At 38.4% G+C, this 21,591-nt stretch overlaps 1 protein-coding gene across 1 annotated transcript in view; it reads right to left on the bottom strand.

Annotated features, from left to right (window-relative positions):
- Nucleotides 1-1,998: 1,998 nt before the first annotated feature.
- LOC122093145 (DNA topoisomerase 1 alpha-like) overlaps nt 1,999-21,591 on the bottom strand; it is a 29,045-nt gene continuing 9,452 nt past the window's right edge. The window contains 12 exon segments of the mRNA XM_042663410.1: nt 1,999-2,476; nt 2,630-2,798; nt 2,891-2,991; nt 3,474-3,563; nt 3,668-3,736; nt 5,199-5,332; nt 5,418-5,508; nt 5,606-5,686; nt 18,334-18,459; nt 18,578-18,734; nt 18,821-18,915; nt 19,062-19,121. Of these exon segments, the coding sequence (XP_042519344.1) occupies nt 2,408-2,476; nt 2,630-2,798; nt 2,891-2,991; nt 3,474-3,563; nt 3,668-3,736; nt 5,199-5,332; nt 5,418-5,508; nt 5,606-5,686; nt 18,334-18,459; nt 18,578-18,734; nt 18,821-18,915; nt 19,062-19,121 (1,242 nt within the window). The 3' untranslated portion in view covers nt 1,999-2,407.

Below are 21,591 nucleotides of genomic sequence, written 5' to 3'. Positions count from 1 at the left end.
AGTGAAGAAGGGGTGAAAGGGAAGCTGAAGGCCAGCTTTGAAGGCCTCCCTGTATAGACAGTTCCCCGGGATTCCTATAACTAGCCCTATCTATAGGCTTTGGGACCCGAAGGATGAACGTGTCGGGGATACCATAGGAAGCTCTCAACTCCCTAAGCTTGGCCTTAGTCATGGTAGATACTATGTCCTTGGCCTCTACCTCCATTGAATCATCGTTCTGGGCTCAGGATTCAAAAACCACCTCTGAAATCCTCACCATCTGAACCACCTTCGGAGCCCCGAGGTGTAGCAATAGATGTGGAGTCTCGTGAGGAGGGACAGTTTGGGGTCGAATCCGAAGACACCCCTCGGATTCCCCCAAGAATACGACCCCTAGGGTTGGACACTGTCCTCTCAGAGGACGAAGGGCCACTGCCGAAGGGACCAGACACTGGCGAAACCGAAGGACGAGGGAAGGTAGGTAGACCAAAGGATGATAGCTCTACTAGAAGAATGAAATGCCAAAAATGAGGAGCAGACGCCCTTTTATAAGCAAAGGAGAGACAATCCGACTCCCCAAAAACATTAATGACGGTGACACGTCATCAAGCGGGACTCCCGAGGCCCACTCAGCTTAGACACACGAGTGGAACTGATATAGAAGACCCTCTGTTGGGGGCCTAGGCCAAGGCCGAGCAGACCTAATCAAAGGACCTACCCTCGAAAAGGCCTACCCTAGGTTGGGGGCTTGGGTCAAGGCTGAGCAGTTGGCCGAGCCAAGGCCGAATGAAGAGGGCTGAAGGGGTAAAAAAAAAAAAGGTGAGACCGGAGTAAAGGCTGTTACTCCCTCTGAATCTGAAAGGACTTCTCAAAGGAAGTAAGGGGGCTTCTGATACGCTCAAATTGACTGACCAACAAGATGTTGACACGTGGCATCCGGTTGTATACCCAGATACGGAAGAAAGTTGGGACACTGCAGGAAACCTAGGATTTCAGATACCAAGATAACGAAAACTTGAACCCTCTCCCAGCAGTAGAATCATAATAGGACTCTACCAACCTAAAGGCGAGATGACCCCTAAGGGATAGGAATATTCCCCGTATGGAGAGAAGACATGCAAGATGGGATCCTCCAAAACTGCCCCAAGTTCGTTAGAAGCAGAAGTACGTTTCCTAGTGGGACTCTACAAGACCTAATCCTATTAGAGAGAACCAAGATAGTTGCCAAAGGTAAATTCCTCACTCGCTATTACTCTCTGAATACTGTTGCACGGGTCTCTAACTTAGGCGTCGAAGGACTAATCCCGAAGCCACCTCCAGGCCTCTGCCTTCTGTGTTCTTGTAGGACCGATGTTCAACCTTTTACAGATTCTCGGCAGCAACACCTTTCATTTTTATAATGCAAAAGACCAATATTGTCTTCTTTATAATAATTCGTTTCTCATTAGATCAGAACAAGAAGAATAATAGATTAAATAAATTAAAATTGGTGAAGAGAAGCCAAGACAAGGGACACAACCAAGATCTCACACTGTAGCGTCGACGACGTAGCCCTAGTTGAGGAGGTTCCTGACGAGCCTAAGACCCAACAAAACCAGTTACCCCATCACACACACAATTCACACATTAGGAAGAAAAACAACAAACTCAAACTCATCCCACTCATCTTCCTCATCTACTTTGAAATCTCTTGGTGGTCGTTCTTAACTCACCTTCCAGGTCGCAACAGGTCTTGAGGAGAACAAATGGAAGGGATAACTTACCATTTTACCCTTCCTCAAGGGTAGTTTGATCATTTATCCAAGTTAAACTGGCTAACATCATTGAATAACAAAACCCTACTAACAGAATGGACTTACAAATTTAGTAAAATAAGGGTGATACATGTAATTTTTGAAAAAAAAAAAAATGACCCTCACATGTCATATGGGATTTTTTTACGTAATTTTCTCATGTAGACCAAAAAAAAAAAAAAAAAGAATTGCCCAAAAATTTAATAAATCTTGGTATATAACCATGTTGAAAATGCACAAATAAGGCTTGCCTTGTGGCTCAGATACTTTCATTGCCATTAAAAAGTCAGTAATACATGGTAGACAATAAATCCCAGTGGACACAAAATTAGCTGTATAATTGAACATTTTTACCACCGCCTTTGTAACATTTTGGATGTTAGTAATACACAGTTGAGAAATCAACTCAAAATAAATAATTTTTTTTCCGCATGGCTTATCACCTTCTTCTAATTGATTAAACAATGCATGGGGGTTAATGGGTGATCACAAGTTCACAACCCAACTCGACAGATGCTCGTCCAGCATGAAATTTCTGCCTAGAGAGAAGAATGGGGTTAACATTGAGAACATGTGAAGGGTAAACATACAGCCCGTCTCAGGGAAAATTCATGGGTAAGGTATCATGTAAAATATCAGAATCTGAAGCTAGGATCAACATCCATTGCCCACGCAAACTTTGCCAAGAGGGACTTGTCGAATATCTGCAGATGATATGAAATAATTAGCAAAATGAAACTACAAAACCCCACTCAACCCAGCCTATGTTCCCAAAAAGAACTCCAAAATGAGCTTATCAACCAACTGCTTGGCAAACAAATTGCAATATTTTAAAATTACCATAATGAAAGACTCACCTTCTCAATGGGAACTTCATGGCGCTTGCACCATGCAACCGATATCCTTGGATCCAGATAGTTTATCTTTGACGTGCCCAATGCCACGGTCTTCAGATCCTCCTTTGTTTTCATATCCCTCTCCATTTTTTCAATCTTAGCATTTGTCTGGGAAATCTTCCTTTCTAACCTGGCATAAGAAATCGTGAGTTCAAAAGGCTGGAATAGAATAAATATGAAGATCCACAAAATGAGAACCAACAAAATTATGAAATACATTACGCTTCGGGGCTTAAGTTCTTAGGCTTCCCATCAGCGCCTTTCAAAGGGGGCATTCTTTTCTTCGCCCTTACCAAATCCCTTTGAAGTTCATCGAGGATAGCCTACATAGATCAAGAAACCCATATCAGTTTAAGCAGCAGCATGAACTAAAATCATTTTCATCGAGCTCCAGCATAGGACAAATACGATGGCAAAGAGAAGGGGGGGGGGGAGATGGGCCCCTTATAATTACACATACAGTGCCTACTAAATCAATGCTACGGTCAACACATCACGGAAACCAGAAATCTTAGCACAGAATTTTGTCAAAAACCTATTTGAAGTCTGCCCAACAATAAATAACTCACTTTAAGCTGCATGAACTAAATAGAAACCATTTGTTCATTAACTCCAGGATTAATACGAAATTATCCGGATTTTTTTGTCACCTTCTTCTATTTGGGGGTTTCTCCTATAACTTTTCAACATTGGATCCAACACCATCGTTTGCACATGATGCCTATAAGTCAATCGTCGGAAAACCAGATTATGTCCCCCCACACATGGTCACTCAAATTTCAAGAGGAACATAAGGGGCTACTACCTTTAGTTCATCCATCTTCTCACTCAATCTTGACATTTGTGTGCTGTAGGACTTTGAGACACTACGTTGATGATTGCATATAATTGCAACCTGCAATATAATGAAGGAAACGATGATAAAGACTTGGTACAAAACCCAAAGTACACCATATTAGATAAAGGGAAAAAGAGCCTTCATAACAGCCATTAACCTACCTCCTTGTTTGCTTGTTGGTAAACAACAATTTTCTCCGCAACATCACCATCCTTGGTTTCTCTATTCAACTGTCATAATCAAGAATCGAATTCAAGAGGAAGGTCTAAGAAAACAAATGAGCTACCCAATCAGCTACATACATAGAAACATTAGGACACATCAGAGGAATTCTTTTAGGGTTCTGTTAGCAAAAATAAAATCCTGCTTGTTGCTAACATTCCTTTCCATGACATTTAAGGGAAAAAGGGAAATATATGTTATGAAAGGAAGCAAGAGAGTCATCATTCAATTCAATTTCTTGAAATACAAGAGGACACACATGATTAAAGAATAAAAAGAAAACCTAAACTGCTTGGTTTGAATTACTCCAATCGGCATTCAAGACATGCCCAACCATAAAGAAGAATCACATTTTTATCTTTAAACAAAAAGAAAACCAAATAAATTACCATAACAGCTAAAGCCAGATCAATATAGCATTGATCTTTTAAGACCACCTTAGACATATATTTACTACAGAACAATTTTTTTTTTTTTTTTTTTTGGGGGTGTGGGGGTGGGGGGTGCGACAAATGGTCCTAACTTATCAGTTGCAATGGAAAAACAAAGGCCTAAATGATAACTATCAAATGGATGTGCAACCTACAGCTAGAGCTTAGAAAATTAATAAAATAAATAATAATATTAAGTTTTTTTATTTATAAACAACTCTGAACTGTTCTTTTTTTGGATAAATGCACTTAAACTCATCAGTTTAAATGAAACAAATAAGCCCAAAACGATATTTATCACATGGATATGCAACTTGCAGCATGAAATTAGAAAATTAATAAAATAAATAATAATCTTAAGTTTTTTGAATAAAAAAATATCCATGGACCCTCAATTTGATAACAAAGAAAGAAACTTTGGCTTCTAAAAAAATCTGTATCAGCACTCATAAGAACCCTTTGCTACCTTTGAAATTTAGAATTAGATTTAGCCAATGCCAAATACTATCTTCAGTTGGCAGATTCTTCCGTTCAGAAAATATTACTTATACTTGCAACATTAATATAGTGGATCTACAGATGAAATGTCTGTCATTATGCTCTCCTTTAGGTAAAGGTACATGCTGCATTTTCCGATATTATATGTTGCACTCTTCTACTAAGGGTGTTGCCTGATTGCCACGTCTAAAACTGTCTTGACACATTCAGTGTTCCCATCTCTACACCAACACTGTGAGAAGAATATCCAATGAAAACCAGATTCTTCCAAACAAGAATCTTCACATTTATCCTTACCATAGGGGTTCACATTTATCCTTACCATAGGGGATCACAATAGATCAGCACAAGGAACAAATGGGTCATACACAGTAAGGGCACTTAAGAGTACAGACGATAGGCAGAAGACACAGCATAATTGATTTTCTGTTGCAAGGATTTGGCTGGCTTTGATTTTTTTTTTTTTTTTTTTAAGAAAAAAAAAATTTAAAAAGATAAAACAAACTACAATAGTTACATTAGAGACATTTTTTCATCTTACCATCTCATGTAAAGTAATAGATGCATTGTATGTACGGAAAACCTTCGCTGTGAGGCCTGGCATGAGTTCCTTCAGATGAGCGTTCAGTTTACTGGTATCCAGGTTGTCAAACAAATTTTCCCCATTACTTTTTCCTAGAAAAATAAAGCGGCAGAAAAAAAACATGAATCAAATCTGAGAAAGAAAATATGAAGGACATTATCAGGGAAAAATACTCACCTTCTTTGAATTGTCCAATTGCTTTATATACAGGAAGTTCAACTTCCACCGTGTTGAAATATCTAATGGAATCTTTACCAAGGAAATCAAACTGAAAAATAGAAAAGGGAGATAAAAAAAATGTCATTATTACTAACAGATTAACCAAAATACCAACAATCAGCCACAGAGAATTTTTTTCGGGTTACCTGTAACTTGTTTGGAGGGATTAACGTAACATTTTCCACCTTCAGTGTGCAACAGCCAAGTGTATCAGCCTCATCATCATCCTTCAAAAAGCCAAACAATAACTATAAGCACGCCTGAATAGCTTATTCAACTAATTCTCCATACATAAGAACTTTTCTCCAGCTGAATAAGAAAGCACGAATCAGAAAGTTATTGCCAGCATATTGAATTACGAAGTATAAACAGGTATAAAACAGATTAAAATAAGAGCATAACTTTTTTTCTTTAAATTATATTAATAACTGTCAGATTTATAGTTGGAAAACCAGGCTTTCTGACTTGACTCGCTTCCTCAAAAAGTGACTTGGGTGAGTAACATGTAAAAAGGTAAAAAAGGCATGGCATGTAAAAATGAAGAAAAGAAGAGTAGACATTGTGGGCATTCATGACAAACACGTTGAAGGAAGAGAATAAAAAGCTACACAAGCGCTATCACCAAGACTGTTCCACTGCTCATCAATGTACTCTGTAAAAGGTATTTTTTTACTCCCCTCTTGAATATTCTACAACAACTATGACCAGGAGAAGTCCAAGAGCTGCAGGTTTCCATGTGGGAAAATCATAAAACTCATCCGCCAAGCTCTTTCCATGAGAAGCCATCGATTAGGATCTAGACACTCTCTCCCCATGCAGAAGATGAAGACGACTTGAACTTCCATTAAGACTGCCCTCATCCCCCCCTCCCTCTCTCTCCTTTTCTTTCCCCTTATTCTGCTCGCTTCAGCTTCTGTTGGACAGCTTTCATCACAAACAGTTGTTATCCGAACACCATCTCCCCTCTCTTCAACTTGAATGCTTTGTTGTAGCTTTCAATCTGTGATGGCACTGCCCCCTTTCTTTCTTGCCTTCCCATACAGCAGCAGCACCGCCAGATCAAACTCCTCCAGTACTGCTCCGTCCCCTTCACTGTCACTCTTCTGCCATTAGATTGGACCGCCAATTGGACTCGAAGATGTTGTATATGCCATATCCCTATACTCGGGGATCCGGATACTCTGTAGCACACCCCTGCGCTATACATCGTATAGCACAGCATAAAATGATGACACATGGACAAACATGGATCCTGCGGCTATCTGAGCATTCCTAAAGCTTTCACCTAAAAATATTGGTATAAATATGTCATGACATCCTTAATCCCAGAAGGATCATTACCAGAAATTATCATATTATCCACATACATAACAAGAAATAACCATGTTGGACCTCCATAAGTTTGAATGTAGCCTTTGGCAACCAAACGAGCTTTCAACAGATCAACCGATCCATCTGGAAAATCCTTGATAGTGTACACCCAACGACATCGCACAAGATCTTTTCCTGGGGGTAAGTCAGTAAGGGACCACGTCTGACGATCCAACAAGGCATCCATTTCTACAGCCATAGCATTCCTCCAACCAAGTTGCACCAAAGTTTCCTTGTGCTTGCTAGGTATAGACACAGTAGATACAGCAAAGTTGCGAACTAAAAGGAGGAAAACGGATAATAGTATGAACAATAGTAGAGTTTTGCGAAGAGCAACGGGCAACTGAAGGGAAGGAATATCCCCAAGAAAAAAGTCTGATGAAGTAGAGACCGGTGGTAATGTAAGGCTAGGTAGAACTATCAACCCCAGGCAGGACCAACAAGTAACTCCAAATAAAGTAAATAAATCAGGTCTGATATCTAAGTATATGCAGCAAACATCAAAGATCAAGATTAGTCTGTCTACCACAGGCAGCAGTAAGGCCATAAAACCCAGAAATCAAAGGTTAACCAGAACGCCAACAACCAGCCACAAGCCACCAGCCACCTGATGGGCCTTAAACTCCCATCGAATTTGGGTCCTAAGGTGGTAGTTTGACCCTCCGAATCTCAACTTAAGATTATGGTCTAATGCTATCAGCAGGTCATGAAAAAGGAAACTAAGTTACAGATTTAGAAACTAATGTGGAATAACCAAATCCAACCATCTGATGTACACCAAAACAGCATCAAAAGGGGGCTCTTGAGGGTGGATTCAGTCCTCCAAATATCACCAACAATTGATGGTTGGAACTGGAGATCAGTCCACTTGAAGTTGCTGAGGTAAAAACTCAGATATGCAGAACCATGTGTCATAGTGTCTCAGATCAGCAGCAAAGCAGCAACTATTTTAGGACTTCAAGATGACTTCAGACAGTCTTGGATAGACTCTCATATGCATAGAAAGTTGCAGAACTGAAGATGGGGAAGAAGAATAATCAATAGGAAAGGGGATAGGGGTGGCTCTCTCAGCCATGGGCCTCTTACCCTAACTCTCTAGATATAGAAGCATGATTGGTGTTGGAAGATGACGCCGCTATAGAACTCTGCTCAGACGTAATACTGTTAGTAGATAGTTGCAAAGCCTACTCGGGTTACCATGCTTTGCCCAGCGTGTCAACAGTGTAATTAATCTTTCCATAGTTAGTACACTGATGCATGCCTTGATCAGGTGGTTGTCTGATGTGGATCTGGAATACCAAAGACTGAAATCGGATCGCTTTGGGGCCCACTTGAACACTCAATAATTCACTTGCAATGATCAATGCTTTTTTATAATTAAGATATAGTCTCAGCAAGATGGTAGAAGTGTAAATAGAATCAAATCTCCAAAGAAGATAGCAAATCTGTAAATAAGTAGAACCTCATAACAGAATGGCAGTTTTGTAATTAAGTGGAACTTGACCAAAGGAAAACCAAAAGTGACTTGAGTGGAAAGCACGCGTATGGTCAAGGACAAACTAGGAATAGGAATTTAAAATAAGGACAAACCAGAATAAGCATAAAAGGTAAGGGTACTTTAGGAAATAGGAAAAAAAATTACAATCACTCACTTATGAGGTTGTCTTCAACCTCACGACAGAAACAAGAGCTAGCAAAAAGAGAGATTGCGGTGATGAGAACTCCCTCCCTGCACATCGATTCAGCCCCAAAACTTGGGCGAAGCTTGGATACCCTATGGCCTGGTGATTCCAACAAGAAGACATGTCGAAACAGCAACCAAAGAGGAGCAACCTTCTGCAAGCAGATCTGGCGGTGATGGAAGAACCAGAACCTGCAATTGGTTGACCAGCTCTCAATAGAGGATGATTTAAGGAAGGATCTCCAGTATCCTGATCGCCTATAATAGCCCTACTCTCGACCCAAACATCAAGGTCATTCGAGTGGAAATAAGACCTCTGTGAAGACTACTTTCAGTTATGTATCTACCGCCCAGAACAGGAGTGGGAGAGAAAACCAGTAAGAAGATAACAAGGAAACCCAAAAGAAGAAGAGAAAAAGAAGCAGGAGAATGGGAGAGAAAATGTTAGAAAAAGTCAGAGGGGGAAGAGGGAAATCAGCTCACGGCAGCCATGGTTTTCATACCAAATTTTAATTCTTCAACACTTCAAATCTAAAACTCCATATTGTATTACAAGACTACTTAAAGGAAAACTCAAAGCATCTCAATGGTAACTAATTAAAAATGGAAACCAGCCTAGATAGAAACTGAAATAAAAATCCAAGCTAAATAAAAAACCACAAACTAATTTCTAAACCTAAAAAAGGAAAGTAAATAAGAAAATCCCAAATCAAAGTGATCCCTTCCATCGCCCAACTGCATCACTGTCCTCAACCTCCACCATCACCGCGATCACAACCTCAGCCTCCCCCTAAATGTTAACCTTTGCAGGAAAAGCTGCACCATAAATAAGGTTTGAATCATCATCTAGAATGATTCAGTTTTGGCAATGGAGGGAGACACAATACGTTGAATCCGATGCCTCATTCATATATGGTATCTTTTTCCTACAAGAATTTGGCTTTGACAGGCTTAAGGTCAGAATCTAATCCAAACAAAAATTTAGCAACCAGAAATTCAACACATTGAGATTTAAGAACTTCAATATCAATAGATAGAGATTGGTAGTGGTAGACATTGAGTTCCTCTCACATGCCCTTTAGAGAACTATAGTAGTCGCTAACAAATTTGCCATTCAACTAAAAGGAGAAGAACTTCTCACATAAATCATACTCTGGAGACATTCTTATCTTGAGAATAGATTTCTTTGAGATCATCCCAGACACCCTTGGCTATGGTATGAAACACCACATTGGCGGGCACATAAGGCTCTATATTGTTTCACAGCTAACAAAGTAACGTAGCATTCTCCGTTGTCCACACCTTATACTCAATAGAAGTCATAGCATGTGGAGACTTAGTCAGATAATCCATCTTCCGTTTGGCAGTGATCAAGAATTAAAGTATCGGTATCGGTTTCCATATCGGCCGGCCAAAATTAAGATACATATCGGAGGATATCTTATCGGAGATACACTAAGATACGCTAAAGATACATACATAAATGGATAGAAAACATTTTTTAAACACTTTTGCATAAAGAATTTGTTAAAAAAAGCTATTGATAACATGTATTATGCATAAACACTAAATTGAGCGTATCGAACTAAGAATTCAAGGTTTGTAGTTGTCCCATAAATGTAAAATCCTTGTTCCCAACCTTGATTTCCACTTTAGTTAGAGAGAAATATGGCTGGCAACAACTTTGGCACAAAAACCCCTCAAAAAATCGTGTTTTTCTAAAAAATTACCCATCTTGGCCATTATATGACCGTAGCGCACTGTATCGGTATATACCGATACGTACCGATCGCTACATACCGATACTCACCGATACGTACAGATCGATATATACCGATACTCATCGATACGTACCGATACTCATCGATACGTACCGATACTCATCGATAAGTACCGATACATACCGAAACGTACATTTCACCTCGATTTTATATTTTCCATAGTTGTATCGATGCATATCTTATCTTATCGATATGTATCGATGGTGTATTGATGCATATCAGTATGTATCGTAGGATATACATCGATACGAAAGGATTTTAAAAATTTCATGTATCGTATCGGTCGGTTAAATTTAAGATACGTATCGGAGGGTATCGTATCGGTATCGGAGATACTTTAAACCATGCCAGTGATATAAATGCTAAGGGCATGTGCCCAGAGAAGGTAATTGGATGCAGCATTAAGCTTGATAGATGTAATCTGAACATTGAGAGAGTCCACTGGAGGTTTTGAATCACCCATTATGAATATAATATATTGACCAGCAGAAATACCTCAATGAAGGCACCACACATGAACAGTCACAGCAGCCCTAAGGTCAATAAATGTGTAAAGAGGAATGACCAGCAGCAGTTTCAACAGTAGACACTTCAACTCAGATCAGATATAGAAGTATTGAACAAAAAAGTGTTGGATGGGGCTATAATTCTGGTTAAAGATTGTAGGTTAATAGACAACAAAACTCCCCACAATCTGATAGTGATCCAATAGCTAGATAAGAATCAAGAACCAACAAATACCAGAATATGAATATAAACCCAAATTTTGGGAGAATTTAAATCACATCAAATCAGAGGCTTGGATCAGCCTCAAACCTAGGTCGAAGGACCTAACCAGAGGGGGCATTCTAACGGGCAGATCTTCAATAATTTCAGATGTCGCTTCTACCCAGAAAACCCAAAAACAGGGTATCACCAGATTGTGTAATCAGTAATATTCTTCGGAAAAAAATCAAACCTGGTGAAGATGAAACACCAAGGACTTCTTGCTGCAAGTAATAGTCATCATATGGTTGATAAATCTGCTAAAGATTCATCTTCCATGGCAATCCAAGCAAGGGGCGAAACAAGTTGGCAACATAAATGGAGAAAACCGTAGTTTATTTTCATATAGTTGCAAACTAGGGTTCCATAGAACAGATATGACAGCATAGGTTGCTGCAAACCACAAAGGAAAACCTTAAAGAACTTTCAAGACAAAGAATAAAGAAATAGGAACAGGTTAGGCAGGCTCTAATACCATGTAACAATATAAAAACCTGTAAATGAGCACCTGCAAGAGAAAGAGGAGGAAGAAGAGAAAAGAGAAGAGGAGAGGAGAGGAGAGGCGATACAATGGAGAGAAGAGGAAGAACCCTAGAGCCACAATAGGATTCAGAATAATCTCTATTGTAGCCTAGGTCCAAAACTTATAATGTACTATAGAGTCCGACTAAAAGTCATATGCAACCAAAGACTAAATAAAGTAAACAACAATGACTCAATACTGACTCAACATAAACTTAGACTCCCCCCTCACGGCACATTGTTTAACAAATAATAAATAGTACCAAGTACTGTTTAAGGATCACCAAAACTACTAAACATCACCATGATTAGAATTCCAACAATAATATTAGTTGAGATTTTTGTGAAAGAGCTCAGTGAAAGGTTTCATTAACGCCTAATCCATGTCAAGTAAAACTTCTTGTTGAGAATTCTTAATTTGTAAATTTAGGGACTTATATGTCGCCACAAACAGAGACTAAAGCAACGTGTCAGATATAAAGCTGGCGTTAAAGATCATGAATATTGACTTATTATACTCGTGACTATGAAATCAAAGATAATGATATATTGGCAGTGTACTGAGCAACTCCTCAACAAGGAGGTTTGCCTCAGGAAGCTGGGGTACTTTGGACATTTGGACCGATGGACTTACCGAACTTGACCGTTACAATGGACGATGCTACCCCATTGAGCCAGTCGCTGGAGAAGAAAATCAATATACTTTTTTCGATGCAGATTGGCTTCCTATTATACAGTAGAGAAACTAGGAGAAGGGGGGTAGACCAAAAATGGCATGTGGAGAAGTGATGAGAGAAGATATGGATGGATTTGAATTAACAACAAATATGACACCAAATGGAGTGGCAAACAAGCGACTGTGAACCTGACCTCATTTAGTTGGGTAAAGGCTTAAGTTTAGTTCAGTCCAGTTAGGTTTAAAGGGTTCCTATTCATTGAACAGAATATTACTAGGTAAGGATGTAATTCAAAACATCAGCAAAACCTATTACCAATGTGGTCTGGATTGCCATATCCCTAGTAATATTATTTTGAAATAAATTATAATGAGATCTATGGCATTTATTCCAATGACTGCAGGCAGCAATGATTTTATATCTTGATCGAGAACATAAAAATGTCAGACCATGTTTTCAATTGAGACACATCCCATAATTTGAGCCACTCAGGAATAGTCTAAAAATCCATCCCCAAATTTTTCCTGGAATATTTACAATAGACAGATAACATTGTTCATTCCAAATTTGGCCATGTCAGAAACAGACACCAACCCTTCTTTTTCCTGCATCAGGTGCAGCATCAGTCACCCAGTACCCAAGCATTCTGTCCATATCAAGGATTTTAACCTCGGAATCAGGGGCCAAATCAGTCCCTGCCGATTCCTATCGATTGGTCTCCGAAACCCTAGAATCGGCCCCTCAAATCTTAAAACCCAGCAATCCGGTCCCAAAATCCCTAGAATCGACCGCTCCAGAATGTCCAGAATTGGGATCCGTCTGGCCGAGTCCGATCAAATCAGACGATTTGACCGATCCGATTCCGATTTTTGAAACAGTGATCTATATCCCTGTTATAGACAAGTTTCAAACACAGCAAAGCAATAATATTATCACCCAAAACAAATCTAACATAAAAGCAAATCACGCTTTGGCCCTGGCCAACCTTAGTAGAGTCCTACATTTGCATAGCCCAGGTTACAGCCTCAATCCTTGCATGTGTGTGCTGTACAAAATTCAAAGTAATTAAGAATTGAATAGGACACTGTCTTTGTCTTAATATAAAGAAATAATAGAAAAAAAAAAAGGAGGGGTGGGGGGGGAGAGAACCTTCTAAGGTTCTGCATAGACCACCCATAGAAACTGCAACAGGACTGGCAGTGGGCAGGGACAAGACTGCGAAGGGTCCCAAGCATTTATCTCCTACATCTCTCCTTTCTTCTATTTTATTATTTACTCATTTGGACCTCTCCACATCATCTCCTGCCCTGCACCAAACCCAACTCATTGCCAGTCCCAACGAGCATGCTAACACAACTAAATCTATTAGCTTCATCCCAACTAACTACATAGGACCACTGTTAGCCAAAACTTGTTTGCCGTTTGTAACTGTTTAAAACGCGTTTTTCCGTATGCGCCTATACAATGCAGGAAAAAATGGGAACGGCCAAAAAACCCGTTTAAAATAAGTTTAAAACGCGTATGCGTATTTTAAGAGTAAAATAGGAATTTTACCATACTCATTAGGAGAAAACAAAAACAAAACAAAACAAAACCCATTCGATAGGGATTATTTCTTCCCCAATCCTCCTAACCCTTCTTCTCCGTCGGTCCTCTCCTACATCCGTGAGAAGAAGCGGAACACAGTGACGTAGCAAGTCGAACCGTCAAAGTAGCAGTAGCAGGTTATATATCAGACAGTAGCAGTAGCAGGCCGTCGAAGTAGCACTGTAGCAGTCAACAGTGGAGTCCGACTAGCGGAGTGTGGAGTGTGGACTCTGCAATTTAGACAGTAGCAGGTCGAAGTGAGTAGCAGTCGACAGCGGCGCAGCGGAAAAAATGTTAGAAATCAGATTCAGATTTCAGAATAATTTTTTTTTTTTTACTTTTTTTTTTTTTCTTGGTTTTCTCTATTCATCTCAAAATCCTTTCTCACTTTTAATGTGGGTTCCTTTTTCTTATCAAATCCTTATTCATTTACCGAAAGGAAACACCATACACTATTACAACTATTTTGGGTCTAAAATGTATTGTAACCGATACATTCATCCATACGCTTCCATAGATTGTTTCTGATATCAGAATTCAGATTCATCAGTTGGGAACTTGGGATTCATTTTATTACAACTATTTTGGGTCTAAAATGTTTGGCATTGGCTTCGCATTATGATTATTTCATATTCTTCATACTCGGTTTGTACTTTTAATAGAGAAATAGATTAGGAGTTGAGTCGACCCCTTGTTAAAACAGTAATCATTTTCCCTGGTTTTTTATTCATCTGCCATTCATTCTGTTTACTCCCTTGTGACTGTTGATATCAAACCCTCTAGATGAGGGAAAAATCACCCTGGTCTGTCTGGTTCTTTTTCATTATTTGTAGGATACTAGGATATGTACTAAATAAAACTGTAGGGAATTTTTTAAACCAAAAAAACTGGGAAAATGAAATAGATGTTTTTATTGCTTCTTAAATTAGGTATTTTTATGATCTCAGAAATCATCAAATGCAGTAATGCACTACCAATGACATAGTGGGGCTTTTTAAGGACTGAAACACTCTGTGGAGGTGAAGCTTTACTAAATCTTCCAGTTGCAGACCCTATAATCATATTGGTAGATAGCACATAGAAGAACTTTAAGAGGCCCAGATGGATGATGTATTGCTTTTCTTGGTCCCAAGACTTGAATAAAAGGTTACAAAATGGCCTGCCTTTCCATTGTGATACATGATGATCCATTCATTCATTTTTTTTTCAGGTACCACCAGCCTATGTACTGTCCTTCTAACACACCTCCAAAGAACTTCATAGTTCCTGTAGTATTAGTTGGTTGACTGATGAAATGAATGAAACAAGGTTGCTCAAGAGATTTCTGTTTTTTTTTCTTTTTTTACTAGCCTTAAAAAGATTTTCTTTATTTTCCTAAACTCTTATTAGACAGTTAAGAATCCAACCTGGGCATGCTTTTGAAACACATCATTTATTTTTTTAATTTCTGGCGATAAGGAAGAGTGCTTTTGGTTTGGTTTAGATTTGGTTTGTTATAAATTGATTCATAATACATTAGTTATTCTATTTGTTAAGATTGGACTGGATGTTTGATTATAATATGTAGGTATTTCAAAGTTGAGCTACCTGAGCCTAAACAAAATGGTGAGACCTAAGGATAAATTATGGGAACATATAGAGCAACGTGGTTTGGGCCGTTTCACATGTAACTATTGTGGACTTAATTATTCTGGGAGTATTTCACGAGTGAAGGCTCATTTTGCTTGTCAACCTAGACATGATTTATGATTCAAGCTGATGCCCTGGTAGAATTTAATTTGAGTAGATCTGCTAAGAAGAGGAGTGATACTCTTGAAAGTGGAATGGGTTCCACAAGTAGCAGACCTTCCATGCCCCAGGTTAGGAGTATACATCAACCCACAATGGTAGAGATGGCTGCTAAGCAAGACAAGAAGTCATTGGACATGTTGGTAACTAATTTTTTTGTCAATAATAAGAGTTCCTTCAATGTTATTCAGACAAATTCTTTTATTGAGATGATAAGGGGTGCATGTGCATATGGTACAAGTTATGTTGTACCTAGTTATAGTAATCTTCAGACCAGTTTGATTCCTGGAAAAAAATGCAGAAGTCATGCAATATTTTAGCAATATAAAGGGGACATGGAGTATCACATGTTGCACAATTATGTCCGATTCTTGGACTGGCATAAAGAAGAGGTCGTGGGTCAATGTAATTGCTTACTCTCCTGGGGGTGATGTGTTTCTGAAATGTATTGAGTGTGGTATAAATAGATTAACTTCAACATTTCTTTTCAATGAAATTTTTGATGTCATTGAAACAGTTGGACCAAACAATGTTGTGCAGTTTATTTCAGATAATGGCTCTAACTTTTGTTTTTGTGGTGATATGTTGGCTAAAAAATGGCATCATATATATAGAACAAATTGTGCTGCTCATGGGATTAATCAGTTTTTGAAAGATATTCACAAAAAAGTTAAATGGGTGAGGGAAGTTATAGAAGATGGAAAACTTGTAGTGGATTATATTCACAAGCACACAGGTATTGTAGCATTGATGAGGAAATTCACCAACAATAGAGATATCAAGCAGCCTTGCAAGACAAGGTTTGGTACTTATTTTTTTATGTTGCATTCTCTTATTGTAGTTGAGAATGAGTTGAGGCTTTTTGTAGCATCATCTGAGTGTAGAGCCTTTCAATTCAATAGAGCTGAAATGGCAGTGAAAACTGTTGGGATAATTCAATCAGATACATTTTGGGAGGGGGCAAAGGAAGTTATTGCTTTCATGGAGCCACTCGTTTGCATTTTTTACCTTGTTGATTCAGATGATTCTACTACAGGTTACTTATATGAAGCAACAGAAAGGGAAAAAAAAAACATTAAGGAAATTTGTGGAGAAGGATAGAGGGAAGTATTTAACCATAATGGATTTGTTTCAATTTAGGTTAGAGAAGAACATTATTCATCATGTTCATGTGTTTGGTGCACTTTTGAATCCTTCTATTATGTTTGGTGGTCGACTTGATATTAATGGAACTAAATTTATGAATGCACAAGAATTTATTATGGACACCATGGTTCCTTTAGAAGATCGTGAACAATTCATGCAAGTAGTTGATTATCGCATGAAAAGTCCATTGTTGATCAATATGACAGGGCAGACAATGATAAAAACTAACCATCCAAGTAAGTGACTTAGTTAATTAGTTTATTATTATATTTTTTTTTAATTAAATATAGCATTCTTATATTTGTCTACTTATGTTGATTTGTAGGGATTTGGTGGCAATTTGTTGGTAGTGCATTTCCTGTGCTTCAAAATATTACTTGTAGAATCTTAAGCCAGCCTTGTAGTTCTTCTCCTTGTGAGCGTAATTGGAGTGCTTGAGATGTAGCGCAAACAAAGAAAAGAAATAGATTAGCCCCAGAGATGCTAGAAGATTTGGTGTACATTAGGATGAACTCTATAATAAGGGAGAACTATGAAAGCCAACTATATAAAGATTCAAGTCCTATTGATGTAGACAATCTTGGTGACTTACCTATAGTAGACTTTGAGCTTAAAACGGAGAGGCTTGAATAGACGTACAAGGAACCTGAACCATCTGACACTGGAGCTGATGGAGGATCTACTTCATATAGTTTAATGCCTTATCATTGATCTTTGGATATGTTATAATGATACTGAGTTCTTTAGACATCTTGGATAATATGTATGGAGTTTTTTTTTTTTTTTTTTTTTGGACATTTTTTTTTTTATTATGGTGTATGGATTTTTAATTTGAAATTTACAGTGGATGCTATATTTTGGATGATATATGCATGAATGTTTGATGTTGTTGTAATTTAGAACATTAGATGCAGGTATACAGGTATTTCTCAAATTACACGAGTATACTGCCGTTTTTTAGGTTTCGTTTTTTTTAAAACAACACGTTTAATACTAGTACCGTTTGTTTTTGTCCGTTTGTCGTTCCCTGTTTTTCTTACCCTTTTTTTTACCATACTGCTCATTGTTTTTATCTGTTTAAAACTCGTACCATACGTCTATGTTTTTTTGCGTTCCCGTTTAAGCTAACAATGCATAAGACTGGGCCAACTGCCCTCCATTTACTATAAAATATAATATGGTTGATATTTTGTACCAAAAATTAGCATTGTGCACATTTAACATATTTTAGAGAAGCTAGTTCCTCACTCCCGATCTCACTCCCTGTCATTGAAAAAGCATAGGTTGAATTCTAAGTCTTTCCACGACCCAACTACAGGTTTTTTAACGCATACTAGGAATTCACTAGTCATAATAAAAATATGAAGAAACAGTCCACATTTACGTTCTGCAAACAAGCCTCCTCATCAAGAAAGACAAAAATTATTTAGGATGTTGAAATCCAAACAACATAAATAGGTTAAAGAATCTTCCTAGTAATGGATAAGAGAGATCTGTGGATCCGGAGTCAAAAGAAAAAGGGTAGCAGAATCAGCCAAAGTACTTGCAAAGATTACCTTCTCATTGCCCGCCCTTAGAGGCAGCTTATCAATAAGGTAAGTTGCAATTGCTATTTGCAGCTTTGTAATATCTTTACTCACAAAATCCTTTGTGTACTTTGCCCTGATATCATTTATGTAGTCCTGCCCACAGATTAGTAGTTACAGCCATCAGCTGTTTGCAACAATTATCTATAACCTACTCATTGCACCACAGGATAACAATCAGGAACCATTAAATCCAACTCCAGGGAGACCTCACCTTCAGTAACCTTGCCTTCTCATATTTCTCCTTGTCACTCAGACCTTTCAAGGAACTACTAGCAGCCAAGAAGACATACTTGAATTCTTTAGGGTTGATTGGATCATTCCAAAATGCCAACCATGTGACAGTATTATCATGCTTTACTTCCTTCCAGCTGCAAAAGAAAATAAAGTTATATCACACCAGAAACAGCATAGCCCTGATCGCTATTAACTCAAAACAATTTCCATGGTACAGAACCTTTCACCAGGGATTGGACATTCTGGAATTGGAGCATCCTTTCCTATATTTATTGTAATATCACTAGGACGAATGCGTCTTTTCACTTTTCCCATCTGACACCATAGGAGTAAATAATCAACAAAGGTTACAATAAGGAGTCAAGAAGTATAACAAACACTTCACGAACAATAATCCTAGAAACGATGTATCCAAGAAACTTTTCAAAACTAATTTAACATCACTCTCAGATATATGATACCTTTGGATGCTCCCCGCGACCACGGAACAACCCAGGCGGCTCTACTCTGAAGTTCCCAACCTGAGATTTTGGATAAGAGGGAAAAAAAAAAGTCAGCCTGAATGGACAACTACAGTGATTTCATAAATAATAAGAAGAAAACTTAACATGTACGTCAGCAACCAAGGACACTGATCCATATCTGCAGATAGCTGTACGAGACCTTCAAATGCTTACAGAGCCAACATGAATCTGTTTATCAAAATCCACTTCATGTTTAGCCAATAGACCCAATTCATGGTCCAGGCTATAAGTTCAATGACGTTAGATTATAGCTAACTGTAATTGAACTTCAAAGGAGGGAAAAAAAACTATGCTGCTTAATTTTTAATGAATTTCATGCTGTTCTGTACAGCATCAAAATAAAATAAATATATTTTCTTAAATAGTAATAAAAAGAATTGATTGGGAAGTTCTAAGATACAAGCAGCTGCAAAATACTGGGACCCACACATGTATGGATGTAACAGATGTCGGACCAACCATACGGAATGAACAGTTTGTGTTTCACAATAGCAGTAAGAAGCTCCTGACCCTAGCACTCCCCTTTCTCTTGAAGGAGGACACCACAAGATAGAATAAACAAACAAAACAATGAAAAAGTCCTATTTAGGCCACTTAAAACCCCCCACAATATAATCATTCATGGACCTTTGTGTCATGAAAGCACAAAGCTAATAAAGAAATACAGCAACCAAAAATCATTCATGATAAGAAAAATCCTCAATGTGCCTTTCCTGGGCCTGTCCACAACTTGAAGTAATCTCGAATCAAATTCCACACACCTTTAAGCATGTACAGATTTTTGGAAAATTTAATCCCTGAAAAGAGCATGAACCTCTACCTTTCTGAAGCCACACAATACAATTAACCTGAAATACACTGTTATTTTGTGATTGGGATGGTGGGGGCATCCATTACCAATGGACCCAAAATCCTAAACAAGCACCCATCAAAATTTGATCTTAAATTTACTGTCACTTATCCATAAGGTGCCCCTCGGTTCAAGATCGAAGTAAACAAGTCAGGGCTGTACCACTGCTCATCAAACCAAACCCCATGAGAAATGGTCACCTGTCCTCTAGTATTGGTAAAGGTAGCCTACAGGAACAGCTTTTTCTTCCAAGCACCCAAATTTCAAAATGACTGGAGTCAAACAAACAATTCCGAAGGATCATATCATACCCTCCAAAAAATGACAGGTCAATGATTGGCATCCAATTTAAACCGCATTTCAAAAAGCAGTTGGCCTCAAACACACAAGAAGTGTTTTCCCCTGATGGGCATGATCATGGCATCCATTACCAATTTTCCCAAATTCCCAAAGAAGCACCCTTAAAATTAGACTCGCTTCCTCCAAAATGTGCCCCTACACTTCAATATCTGAGTAAGAATCACGGTCTAACCACTTCTTGTCATAGACCAGATCCTATGAGAAATTGTCACTTTTAACTCTAGTAGAAATAATGGCAACTACACAGAAATAGCTTCATTTGCAAGGACCAAGATGTGAAAAATGATGGGACTATACATACATTTTGTAAGTATCATACAACACAATCCATCAAACAAACTAGGAATACAGTGAAAATCCAATCATAGTTTCATGGAAAGAAGAAAATAAGGCTACTTTCCAGTCAACTTGCAGTCACTAATAGTTTCAACAACGTTCACGCACACCAGGCGAATAAGCATCTCTCATCCATACTTCAGGAGGCCAAAGGATTTCAAATCTACTTAGCCAAACACATCCCAGGCTTAGACAAGGAGGTAAGAATTGTCTTGAAAAAGAGAAATCACTTTCACTAATATGCACTTAGTTGCATACTGCACCCCATAATTGACATTGAACTGGGAAAATCAGAATACACAACTTTAAATTTCCAACGAGGCTACATCATTGAGGCGCCAAATTCTAGCTCTCTTAAGTCTATATGCAACTTGAGTCTCAAACTGGGTCACAAGACACTTGCTCACTACAAAGACAAATCAGTCCTAAGAGACAAATAGGTTAAAAAGATGGGGCAACTCCTCAAGGAAGATACCATTCCCCAGCCTAAAAATCCCCCCTACAGTTTGAGCATGTATCTTCCCACCCTAAAGATCTCCCTACAATTCAACAGTTCCTAAAATCAAGATGCTTACGAAAAAACACTGAAAGATACCAACTGTGCATTCCCATGAACACACAATAACTGCATATAGGATAGGTGCCTAAGAAAATTTTCCTTAATTTGCTCAATCTTCTCCACAACCTTCGCTCAATATCTTAAAAAGTGATGAACCATAAGATTGTTAAAGACTTCTTACGGAATGACTGATGGATTACTTAAGTATCCTGTCAGGGGAAGGCCACATTATTTAACCAAATCAGAAAGTTGGCCGGAGAACCAATTCCAAGTCATAAAGCAGGCTCTGCTGTCAAATGGTTAAGGAGTTCAGCTATAAGCAAGAAAATATTTGGAGAGAAGAAGCTGCTTCCAAATAAGGG

This window comes from Macadamia integrifolia, chromosome 11, assembly GCF_013358625.1.
Source record: "Macadamia integrifolia cultivar HAES 741 chromosome 11, SCU_Mint_v3, whole genome shotgun sequence".
Taxonomy (NCBI): Eukaryota; Viridiplantae; Streptophyta; class Magnoliopsida; order Proteales; family Proteaceae; genus Macadamia; species Macadamia integrifolia.
The sequence above is the reverse complement of the archived record's forward strand: the minus strand, read 5'-3'. Positions and strand labels throughout refer to the sequence as shown.